Source organism: Pelophylax lessonae, assembly GCF_965119305.1.
Source record: "Pelophylax lessonae genome assembly, chromosome: 7".
In the NCBI taxonomy this organism is placed as follows: Eukaryota; Metazoa; Chordata; class Amphibia; order Anura; family Ranidae; genus Pelophylax; species Pelophylax lessonae.
The window spans coordinates 290,223,271-290,235,287 of NC_138774.1; the positions used below are offsets into that span (position 1 = coordinate 290,223,271).

A 12,017-nucleotide genomic window follows, 5' to 3' on the forward strand; every position below is an offset into this window, starting at 1 on the left:
GTCTTCCTATAAAGCCTTAGATCAGGGATCTCCAAACTTTTTAAATAAAGGGCCCCATCATTAGTATCAGTGGGGGGGAATAGTGTCCCATCATTAGTGTCAGTGGGAGGAATAGTGCCCCATCATTGGTGTCAGTGGGAGGAATAGTGTCCCATCATTGGTATCAGTGGGAGGAATAGTGTCCCATCATTGGTGTCAGTGGTAGGAATAGTGCCCCATCATTGGTATCAGTGGGAGGAATAGTGCCCCATCATTGGTGTCAGTGGGAGGAATAGTGTCCCATCATTGGTATCAGTGGGAGGAATTTTGTCCCATCATTGGTATCAGTGGGAGGAATAGTGCCCCATCATTGGTATCAGTGGGAGGAATAGTGCCCCATCACTGGTATCAGTGGGAGGAATAGTGCCCCATCATTGGTATCAGTGGGAGGAATAGTGCCCCATCATTGGTGTCAGTGGGAGGAATAGTGTCCCATCATTGGTATCAGTGGGAGGAATAGTGCCCCATCATTGGTATCAGTGGGAGGAATAGTGCCCCATCACTGGTATCAGTGGGAGGAATAGTGCCCCATCATTGGTATCAGTGGGAGGAATAGTGCCCCATCATTGGTGTCAGTGGGAGGAATAGTGCCCCATCATTGGTATCAGTATGAGGAATAGTGCCCCATCATTGGTATCAGTGGGAGGAATAGTGCCCCATCATTGGTGTCAGTGGGAGGAATAGTGCCCCATCATTGGTATCAGTATGAGGAATAGTGCCCCATCATTGGTATCAGTGGGAGGAATAGTGCCCCATCATTGGTGTCAGTGGGAGGAATAGTGTCCCATCATTGGTATCAGTGGGAGGAATAGTGCCCCATCATTGGTATCAGTGGGAGGAATAGTGCCTCATCATTGGTATCAGTGGGAGGAATAGTGCCCCATCACTGGTATCAGTGGGAGGAATAGTGCCCCATCATTGGTGTCAGTGGGAGGAATAGTGTCCCATCATTGGTATCAGTGGGAGGAATAGTGCCCCATCATTGGTGTCAGTGGGAGGAATAGTGTCCCATCATTGGTATCAGTGGGAGGAATAGTGCCCCATCATTGGTGTCAGTGGGAGGAATAGTGTCCCATCATTGGTATCAGTGGGAGGAATAGTGCCCCATCATTGGTATTAGTGGGAGGAATAGTGCCTCATCATTGGTATCAGTGGGAGGAATTTTGCCCCATCATTGGTATCAGTGGGAGGAATTTTGTCCCATCATTGGTGTCAGTGGGAAGGAATAGTGTCCCATCATTGGTATCAGTGGGAGGAATAGTGCCCCCCATCATTGGTATCAGTGGGAGGAATAGTGTCCCATCATTGGTATCAGTGGGAGGAATTTTGTCCCATCATTGGTATTAGTGGGAGGAATAGTGCCTCATCATTGGTATCAGTGGAGGAATAGTGTCCCATCTTTAATATCATTTGGAGGCATAGTGCCCCATCAATGGTGTCCGTGGGAGGGATAATGCCCTATTGATGGTGTCACTGGGAGGAATGGTGCCCCATCATTGGTATCAGTTGGAGTAATAGTGTCTCAAGGGCCAGACAAAGGCTAGAAAAGGGCCGCATCTGGCCCTTGGGCCGTAGTTTGGTGCCGTAGATCAGTGGAATCCAACTATAAAGGGCACACGGGCAACATTTATACCCGAAAGTCAAGCATGGTCCAAATCAACAGTCTCCTATACCTTCCATGCTCTACAAAGCCTTGGACAAGGTTCTTTGACACCCTGTTCCCGGTTCTCTGCAGAGTTGCAACCACAGTGCGCAGCATTCTCCTTATCTTTTACAAGGTAAGTTGTGTATACTTACAACTTATTGCTAATCCTCATAGTTGCCAACATCATCTTGATTAGGGGTAGAGCTAAACCCTAATGGGAGCGGTGTCAGTCAAGCATCTTGTTCACCCCACAGGCAGCACTGCACTCTGTATGTCCAGAAAAAGCTAAAGGGACATCTACAGAACAAGTGACCAGCTGCAGCTTAGCCCTTCCCCGGTGTGACACCTAGTGGACACAATTGTACCAATATCTGGTTGGATATGACCCATTGATTTATTCAAGGTCTTATTTTTCAGTGAAAGTCCATTTTGTTGGGTTTCCTTGTGTGGAGACGAGGGTAGTTCAGCTTTGGCTAAAGTTGGATAATGCCCTTGCTGTAGGTGGCTCCTGAAGCCTGGCCGTAAAACACCCAGAGGTGGTATTATCCTTTCTTGTCTTGTTGGTAGGAAGTTGCTAAGACATTCCTAGCCTTTACTGCTCACCCCCCACCATCATAGGAGTGAGCTCTCAAACATGCATGGTCAACTATCTCCTCCATCACAGCATTGCCAAACTCAGAGCTACAAGAGCGCTTGCACGAATGCAGGGGGGTTCGAATCGACTGGGAGTGTCTTAGCTCTACTCTACGTGAGAGCCACCAATGACAGTCGTTCTGCCTTACCGCAGCTGTGCCAAGTCATTGGCAGATCAGTAAAATACATTCAAGAGTTATTCCGAGGGCTCGAATCTATTTGAAAAATTTCAATAACCGAGACAATGCGAGCGCATATTCTCTTTCTCCCGGATTGATAGTGATGCGGCATGGAACGTGTTGTTGTTGGAACTTTTCCTGAAGAAACAGACCCAGAAAAAAGGGCTCCTTTATTTTTTCGTACAGATGTATATAATCAGCGGAGGAGTGATTGCTTGAGTGTGAAAAAGAAATTCTTTTATCCATTGTTTTATTATTTGAAGCCAAATAACATGAACTAGGCCAGTCTTTTCCAACCTTTTCAACACAGAGGAACCCTTCAAATAACTTTCCAGTCTCAGAGACCCCTGATAAAAATGATTATATCTACAACTCCTGGTACATTAGTGTGATGGTCAGTGAAAAGAATGTCCCTTACATTGGTGGTCAGTGGGAAGAATGCTCCTTATATTGGTGGTCAGTGGGAATAAAGCTTCTTACATTGGTGGTCAGTGGGAAGAAGGTCCCTTACATTGGTGGTCATTGGGAAGAATGCTCCTTACATTGGTGGTCAGTGGGAGGAATGTCCCTTACATTGGTGGTCAGTGGGAAGAAGGAGGAGGACACACCCAAGGAGCTCTCTGTGAGATCCAGCCCTTTTCAAGCCTGGGCCTTGCTTGCTAGCTTGGCCCAGGAACAATGCCTGATCCTGGGGGAGGCCCTGGGAGGGACCCCCCTGATGACACGGGGCCTAGTGAGGAGGAGGTGGAGGACCTGTCTGTGGGTCCAGGCCCCTGATGAGATGTGGATGTCTTCAGCCAGAAGGTTATCAATCGTTTTAGGGCGATTGGAAGAGCTGAAGAAAAGCTTAAAGTTTTGAAGGCTGAACATAAATCCTTCAGAGCCAAATACTGCCAGGCCTGGAGTAAAAATCGTACAGCCATGAAGCCTGAGCTACAGGAATTGGAAGATAAGGTAAAGAAACAATCTTTATTACTGGAAAAGTTGAAAGATAGAAGCGGAGTGTTTAAAGAAAAATTTGATAATGAGAGGAGATTTGCCAGCCAAGCATCAGCATCTGTGGATCAGCAGCCTCTGGTAAGGGATGACCCGGCTCCATCTGCCTCTGCACCTCTCCCCCCATGCCAGAACTGGGAATCGCCAGCGGCAACCAGCCAGGGGGTTGAGAGTGGGCATGGATCCCTGACATTCATCCAGGAGATGGAGTCCCCCCTGAGAGCAGATAAGTTTGCATTCACTGATGATCCATCAGAAATCCCTGTGGATGGGCAGAGGAGATACAAACCAGCAAAGCCAGTACTGGTGGAGAAATCCCGGTATACCATGCTGCCATCCAACATGTCTGCCCCACCTGCTGTAGTGGATGGTGTCCCAGGTGAGAAGGAGCTTTGCCTACAGCTACCTATTGGAGATTCTGCTGTGAACACAACCAGTACAGACATGCAGGGAAAATCCCTGACCGTGAAATCCCCGGACCATCAGGTGAATGTGGATGGACCTGCATCTAACACCCCAGACATGGATTTTGCTGGTCTGGCTGAAACCAGTAGTCCCTCTGAAAGCAAAATGGCTGCCAGCTCCAAGGAGTCTGTTTCACTTTCACCAGAGCTTCCCAGTGTTTCAGGGCAGATTGACCAGCTGATTGCTGGTGGGGGAGGGGATCAGCATGCTGCTGTGTTCGGAATGGAAGCAGCCATGGAAGTTACCTGCAGTGTTTTACCTGCTGCTGTGCTAGAACAGAATTCCATTTCCACAGCTGAAAACCCTGTCCCAGTGGAAGAGAAGATGACAGCTGAAACTCTTACCAGTGCAGCACCAACTATGGATTCTGCTGTGAAGACAACAAATATCCCAGCAAGTATTAAAAATGACAATAATCATAAAGCAATGAATGTGGTGGGTGGTGGTGAAGGGGATAATATTGCTGGGAAAAATAGAAATGACATTTCTCCCCCTGCTCAGCAGAGGAAAGATTTATCGATTGTACAGATCAATCCCGGATCTGTACAATCGTTATCTGTTATGTCTGTGTCGGATGTTTCAAAACAAACTGATGGATTTTCTGCTGGGAGGAATGTTGGAAGCTATGCTTCAGCTTTGGGGAGTCACACCAGGGTGGGTGGTGGGGTTTCGGTTAATAATCGCAATTCAAGGAGGTTTGTTGGGGGGTTGGTTAGTGGGTATAGGAGGAGGAATGTGGTACAGTTGCGGTGGGAGGGCGATGGAACGCCGCCAGTAAGGGGGAGAGTGGCCGAGTTGGTCTTGGAAATGGGGTTTAAAGCCTGTGACATTTTTGCTTTGATTTGCCCGGTGGGAAGTTATGAATTTGATTTATCGTTTGTGAAACCTGAGAGTTTGGATCTCTTTTGGGAGAGATTTAGGAGGTGCAAGGGCCTTCAGCAGTGGAGTGGTTTGGTGCCAAAGGTGATCTCAAGACAGCCTCTGATAAAGTCGGTGACCATCTTGGTGCGTAACGAATCCATACCAGAGGCTGATTTATTAGTATGGCTACGCCGATATGGCGAGGTCCTCACTCCACTGCGGAAGGTCCTTGATGAGCATGGGATATGGACAGGGGCCTGGACAGTGTCACTAAAATTGGGGGTGCTGGGCGATGTAGTTCAGCACCTTCCCTGCTCAGCCTTTCTGGGTAGGGATAGGCTGACCATTTTCTACCAAGGTCAGCCTAAGGTGTGCAATAAATGTGGTGATAAAGGCCACTTTGCATCGTCCTGCACCCACAAGAAGTGCTCACTGTGCCAGGATTTAGGCCATTTGGCCAGAGAATGCACCCAGATTCGGTGCAATTTGTGCCAGCAGCTGGGTCATCCATATAGCCAGTGCCCAGAGGCACTGCATAACTTGCCAGGATTGGAGACTGAGCTGCAGAGGCTTGATAAAGAAGATGAAGCAGCTGAAGTTAGAGAGGAAATTGTTGCTGCCCCTCCTGTGTCTGTTGTGTCAGATTCTGTTTCCCCTAGTGAGGTGGTCCCTGAGTCTGTCCTTCCTGTGTCTGTTGTGTCAGATTTTGTTTCCCCTGGTGATGTGGTCCCTGAGTCTGTCCCTCCTGTGGTTGTTCCTACATCTACTGTGCGTAGATCCTCCAGACTAGCGGAAGCTGCTGGGGGGGCGGGTATAGTGGATCTTCCCCCTCGGCCTACTCCACCTCCAGTCCCTGTCTCTCGACACCGTAAACGCGGCCAAGAGGGTGCAGGGGTGCTGGATGGTGGTGGGGTCGATGGGGTTGAGGGAGGGGTGTCCATGTCCCATGTCTCACCCTCTGTTGTGGAGGATTCGGATGAGGAGGGGTGGGAGAGGACAAGGAGGAAGAAAAAGAAAAAGAGGAAAACCAGTAAAGCGGTCGTTTCCTCCTTACAGTTAGAGCCAGGAGGGGTTCCTCTTGGCAACACATTTTCGGTTTTATCAGGGGAGGAGTTAGTATCCGATTTATCCAATTCCTTATCATCTATGGATGAGGGGAAGTCACATAGTGTAAAGAGAGCTGTTTCGGGTGATGAGAGTGTGGTGGAGGTTAAGAAACGACTACCCCAATCATCCTGATGGCAGTGCCCGCTCTGATAAAGGTGGCGACCATTAATGTCGCCAGCATGAAATCTGCAAGAGCTCGTGATATTGCCTTATTTTTGCTCAGTGAGTTTGATGCTGAGATTTTATTTTTGCAAGAGACCTGGCTCAATACTTTGGCCGATGTCCATCTAGCAAAAAGGGAGTGGAGATGCGGTCCCTCCTTTTGGTCTCTTGCGGCTGAGCCTTGCAGCGGAGTTGCGGTTCTTTTTAAAACCGATATGGTAACGTGCCGGCGGGTAATTGAGGTAGAAATGGGGAGATGCATGGTCTTAGACGTCTCTGTTAGGGGGCAGGACCTGCGCCTCATCAATATCTATGGACCGCAGTCAAAATGGGACAGGAAATGCCTCTTCACAAAGATCAAGCCCTTCCTTTTTACATCCCAGCAGGTTGTCTTTGGAGGTGACTTTAACACCATAATTAGGCCTGAAGACAGGAGGGTCTCCATAGACAGGCTGGGTTATGATAGCGTTTTTCTTAGAGATATGGTTAGACAAGCAGGCCTGGTAGATGTGCACATTAAGCACTGCCCTGGCAGCACGGGAACGGGATTCACGTTTCAGAGAGGGAATAGTCAGAGTAGGATAGATAGGTTTTTTTTAAAGGAGAACTCTGCTTTCTCAGCTCCTGAGTTGAGGGCGGTGGAGTTCTCTGACCACTGTATGCTGTCTGTGACTCTGAATGCCTCGGACACTCCACCCAGGGGAAGGGGTACCTGGAAACTGAATTCGGCTCTCCTGGAAGATGTAGAGGTAAGACAATCCTTTGAGGATTTTTTTCAGGCACAGGTTTCTATTCTGGACTTTTGCAGCAGTAAGTCAGAGTGGTGGGAGCTTGTGAAACAAAGGGCGATTGGACTTTTCAAGGCCATAAGTAAGAAGAAGCAGCTTGGTATGTATATTGCCTACCAGCATTTGCGGAGGAAGCTTGATCGTCTTGTCTCGTATGGAGGAGATCCAGGGGAGATCTCGGAGGTAAAGCTTCTTCTTAGGAAGTGTCAATACGACCGGCATGCCTCCTTGGTTCTGGAGAGAGATTATGGGAAATATCACTCCCCTGATCCTTACCAGAACTGTAAGCAAGGCATAGCAGTTAAGACAGTCATAGGTCTGAGGGATAGTACGGGTTCCCTGGTGAAGTCCAGATCAGGGATCCTGGAGATCTTCAGGTCATATTACGCAGACCTTCTGGGAAGAAAGGACCTTAGTCGGGACAGGATGGAAAGCTTTCTGGATTCTACTCCAGGATTGGGAAATGGTACATTGCCTTTGATGGATTTGACAGAACCAATTTCAGCGGATGAGGTAGTTCGTGCTATAGAGAAGCTGGCTACCAAAAAGTCGCCTGGGCCAGATGGGTTGACAGCTGAATTTTACAAGTGTTTTAAGTCCATTCTGGCTCCCTTTTTAGCGGAGGTTTATAACAGCTGTTTAGAAGAGGGTTCTCTCCCTCCCTCCATGAGGCAATCCGCTGTGATTCTTCTGTCAAAAGGTAAAGACCCCTCAATAATTGAGAACTGGCGCCCCATCAGTCTTCTCAATGTTGATAGAAAGATTTTGGCGAAGATTCTTTTTTGGCGCTTGTCGTCAGTAGCAGGCGATTTGTTGTCCAATCATCAGCACTGCTCGGTCCAGGGCAGAAGTACTTTTTCAGCAATTTTAGCTGTCCAGGAGGCTTTGGAGCGATGCAGGGCTGCTGGATGGAGAAAGTACTTGCTGGCATTGGATCAGGCGAAGGCTTTTGATCGAGTCAATCATGAGTACCTGTATTTGTTACTTGGTAGATACGGCCTGCAGGGGAGGTTTATTGATTGGCTGAAAACATTATATAAAGGGGCTGAGAGCTTCCCACTTGTTAATGGTTGGGTTGGACGGCCTTTTGAGGTTGGCTCTGGTGTGCGCCAGGGGTGTCCTTTGAGCCCCCTGCTATATGTATTCGCAATCGACCCCTTCATAAGAAGGTTAGAGAGTGGATCGTTGTGTGGGGTGCCTTTGGGCATTGCTGGTGTGCCGCCTTTGAAGGTCGTGGCCTATGCCGATGATGTGTCTGTTATTATCTCTGGGATGGAGGAGGCGCAGGAGGTGGTCTCTGTGATAGAGCAGTACACTGAGGCTTCTGGCTCTAAAATCAATCATGAAAAGAGTGAAGTTTTCTGGATGGGTGAGGAGGGTGAAAGCTTCGAACTTCCGGATGCCTTCCCAGAGCCCCAGCAGGAAATTAAAGTGTTGGGCATCAAATTTGGTCCTGGTGACTATGGTCATCGAAATTGGGAAAGCAGGTTGTTGAATGCCAAGGTGGCAAGCTGGAAGAAATGGAAACTTTCCTTGAGGGAAAGGGTTGACTTGATTAAAACTTACCTGATCCCAATCTTTTTATATGTCAGCTTTGTCTGTATCTTGCCGGAATCTCTCTATGCAAGGGTGTACAGCTGCTTTTTCCAACTGTTATGGGGAAATAGGCTGAACCTGATCAAACGCAATGTAACTTACCTGTCCAGGCGGGAGGGTGGTCTAGGAATGGTCAACCCTATAGTTTTCTTTTCTCTGCTTTTTTTAAAGTATAATCTTGGTAATATGTTAGCAGAGACCCCGCCGGGATGGGTGGGTATTTTTCAATCTTGGTTTACGCCTTTTCTGCGATGCTGGGAAGATGGCGGGCCAGTGAAAAGTCTGAGAGTCCGACATGGCAAGCTTCCGGCTTATGTTGCCCCGTGTCTGAAAATACTTAGGCAGTGGCAGGTGACAGTGGGGGATATCAAGTCCCTCCCCAGAAAGCTTCTGGAGAAGAGGATTTTGGGCTCTGCTTTCAGTGTGTCGCTGACCTTAAGGGATTGCCCAGGCCCCGTAATGAGGGAGGGGTTGCGTTTAATTAACTTAGGAAGAATCCCTTTGAAGTTTAGGGATCAAGCCTGGCTCGCTTTCCATGGAAGGCTCTATGTGAGAGGGAACCTGAAGCATCGCCCTGTGGATGATCGGGATTGTCCTAGAGCGGAGTGTGTTGGTAAAGTGGAGTCTATGGACCACTTTTTGCTCCAGTGTACCTTTAACATAGAGGTGTATAAAAGGGTGGGGAGGGCTCTAGGCATCCCCTTTCTCTATCGCATGAGTTATGCGGAGTGGGTGTACGGGGCATTCCCGACTCGCTGGGATTTTGATTTGGATACACTTTTTCTAGTTAGTATAGTTGTCCGTTACTTCACGTGGAATGCACGGTGCCAGATTACCCTGTGGAAGAAAGTCCTCCCTGTCGAGGTGGTGGTGTACGATATTCTGGGTGAGGTTGGGAAGATTCGGGGTCTTGAGAAGGGCAGGGAGCCTCGAGCGGTCTGGATAAGGGCGTGGAGGAATATCAGACCTGCTTTTGGTGAACTGTCCATCTCTGGGTGAAAAGCTTTTTTCCTATGCTATTTCTTTCACGCCCTTAGCTTTTGTTAGTTAATATCTTCATTTTTGAAGAAGGGCTGCATGCATAATGGGAGTGGTTTTGTTTCTTGACCTCGCAGGTTTGATGTCTGGTGTGGTGGTGTGAGTCTTATTAAGATAATTTTTTCCGGTAATGATGTGTTTCATGATGTGAGTTTTGTTTTTGCTGTAAAGGCAGTCTTTATTTGAGAGCAGAATTTGCTATGTATTTTTTCCCCCCTTTTCATGTAAATATGTATATATTTATTTATGTATATTGATTTTATGCTTATTGATTGCAAGACTTTTAATAAACAAAATTGGGAAGAATGCTCCTTACATTGGTGGTCAGTGGGAAGAATGCTCCTTACATTGGTGGTCAGTGGGAATAAAGCTTCTTACATTGGTGGTCAGTGGGATAAAGGTCCCTTACATTGGTGGTCATTGGGAAGTATGCTCCTTATGTTGATTGTCAGTGGGAAAAAGGTCCCTTACAATGGTGGTCAGTGGAAAGAATACCCCTTACATTTGTAGTCATTGGGAATAATGCCCCTTACATTAATGGTCAGTGAGAAGAATACTCCTTACATTGGTGGTCAGTGGGAAAAAGGTCCCTTCCATTGGTGGTCAGTGAGAAGAATTGCTCCCTTACCGATAGCTAAAAAGATCACAATTGTCAGCGGGAACTTACCTGGGAGGCAAAAATTGCTAATTTCTCAAGGAACCCATTGTAACCTCAGGAGGTTCCGTGGAAACCTCCAGATGAGGCCACTGAATCGGGATTATCTGGCACTTGGATGTCAACATTGTGTTCTGGGTGGATGTGGCATTACTAGCTAAGTTTATATCCTAAACCTCATCCCTGGTTTTTGTAATTGGTGAACTGGGTTTAGTTAGAGAGACCCTGTCACCGACCAAAAGAAAATTACAGGTAGCCACTACTGTGGTAGGGGTCCGTAATTCCAGGAACAATATATTTTGGAACACAAGCAACAATTCCTGAGCCCTGGTAAATAGGGATTCATTGGCCCCTGAAACACATTGGCTACCATTTTCCCACTGGTTATGGTTTAATTGTTAAGAATGAAAGATATTCTGAATCGATCATTTGACACTTGGCCTCTTGTTCAGCAAAATCTTTCCTAGTCGTGAAACTTACAGCGTCCTTTCTAATAAAAGAATTTTAATACCAGGGTGCTACTACCGGGAATATAATGCAATTTTATTTTTGGAGGTGTTTTCGATGAATTTGCTGATCATACAGATTGTAAAGATTATTTAATGTACAGTAGATGCCTCAAAGCCTTTCTTTCTCTCGCAGGCCTGGACACCTAACGCTAAATGTGAAAGTTTTGAAGAACGCTAGAAAGTTGGTATAATTTTAAGGAAATCACCAGATTTGTTTTGTCTTTGCAGATGAACCCAGCAGGTGTTATTTCCACGATGGTGATGGACTCTGTGAAGAATTTGAGAAGATGTCCAGCATTAAAGACTGCGGGGTCTACACTCCGAATGGATTTGTGGATCAGTGGGCTTCAAATGTTACAGTTTCACATCATGATGAAGATTGCCCAGGTTGGGTGGTCAATGGCCAGCCTGCAGCCATCCAGGTAGGAATATATAGGAACACGACCAATGTTCTGATACCTCTTTTGTTGACTTTGCATTTGCATTGCACTTTATGTTTTTAGGAGGCTCTCACCACTTGATTAAAATATCGGATTGTCACGCCTACCCCTAGCATGATGATCAGGCACTATAGCTGGCTCTTTGTTTTTCTTTAATTTCCATAAGGCAAGCAGGCCTACCGATACTCGGTTGCCCCCAGGTCTTAGACACAGTGCTATAGTGCCTGGCTACCACCGTGGGGCAGACAGGCACTAAGCACAGAAAACAGGTACTTGTAGTTGGCAGATGGACAAAGTGGTCTAACGGCAGTCCGGGAGTAATGTACTTAGTGATGGAGCCCGAAATGTAGAGGAAGGCCTCTGTTACAGCTCTGGCGCAGGAGCCCTGGTTGAGTGAGAGGGAAAGCTGAATGGCACGAGTGCCTAATAGGACCTTTGCTGGAGATACTGGAAAAGAGAAATGGACAGAGGGCGCACCAGCCTAGCGCATTATCTTTAAAACAATTTATTGTAATAGACATGTATACACATTATACTCACAAAACCATTATGAAACACGGGCAATAAGCAATGAGGGACCACCAGGGATCTCCACTGGGCATCCTCAACTGCCGCAGGCCGTGGAAGGATGTGGACCTCCAAAAAAATGCTTACGCGTTTCGGGGTGTTCCCCCTTCATCAGAGCCAATGCTAATGTGTATCGGGATATACAGGAGCAACTGGCTGGTAGCACGCCTGGAGAAAAGCAGGAACTGATGACAGGCACAGCTTAAAGTTTAGAGAGTAGACAAATCTGAGGTTGATAACACAGAGATCCAAATTAGCTGGCGAGGTGGGGATTGGGTGAAGATTAAGGTCAATGTTTAGAGAGTAAACCAAAGTCCAATCCAAGGTCAATACCAAG

General features: G+C 47.3%; 1 protein-coding gene across 2 annotated transcripts in view; it reads left to right on the plus strand.

The window, feature by feature from the left end:
• Positions 1-12,017, plus strand: part of PAPPA (pappalysin 1) — a 406,220-nt gene that overhangs the window by 298,068 nt on the left and 96,135 nt on the right. For both annotated transcript variants that reach the window (XR_014225505.1, XM_082263951.1), the window contains exon 10: positions 10,902-11,095. Coding sequence is in view for 1 of the 2 variants with exons in the window: in XM_082263951.1 (XP_082120077.1) it covers positions 10,902-11,095 (194 nt within the window). In the remaining variant the exon portion in view is untranslated. The remainder of the gene's footprint in view (positions 1-10,901; positions 11,096-12,017) is intronic.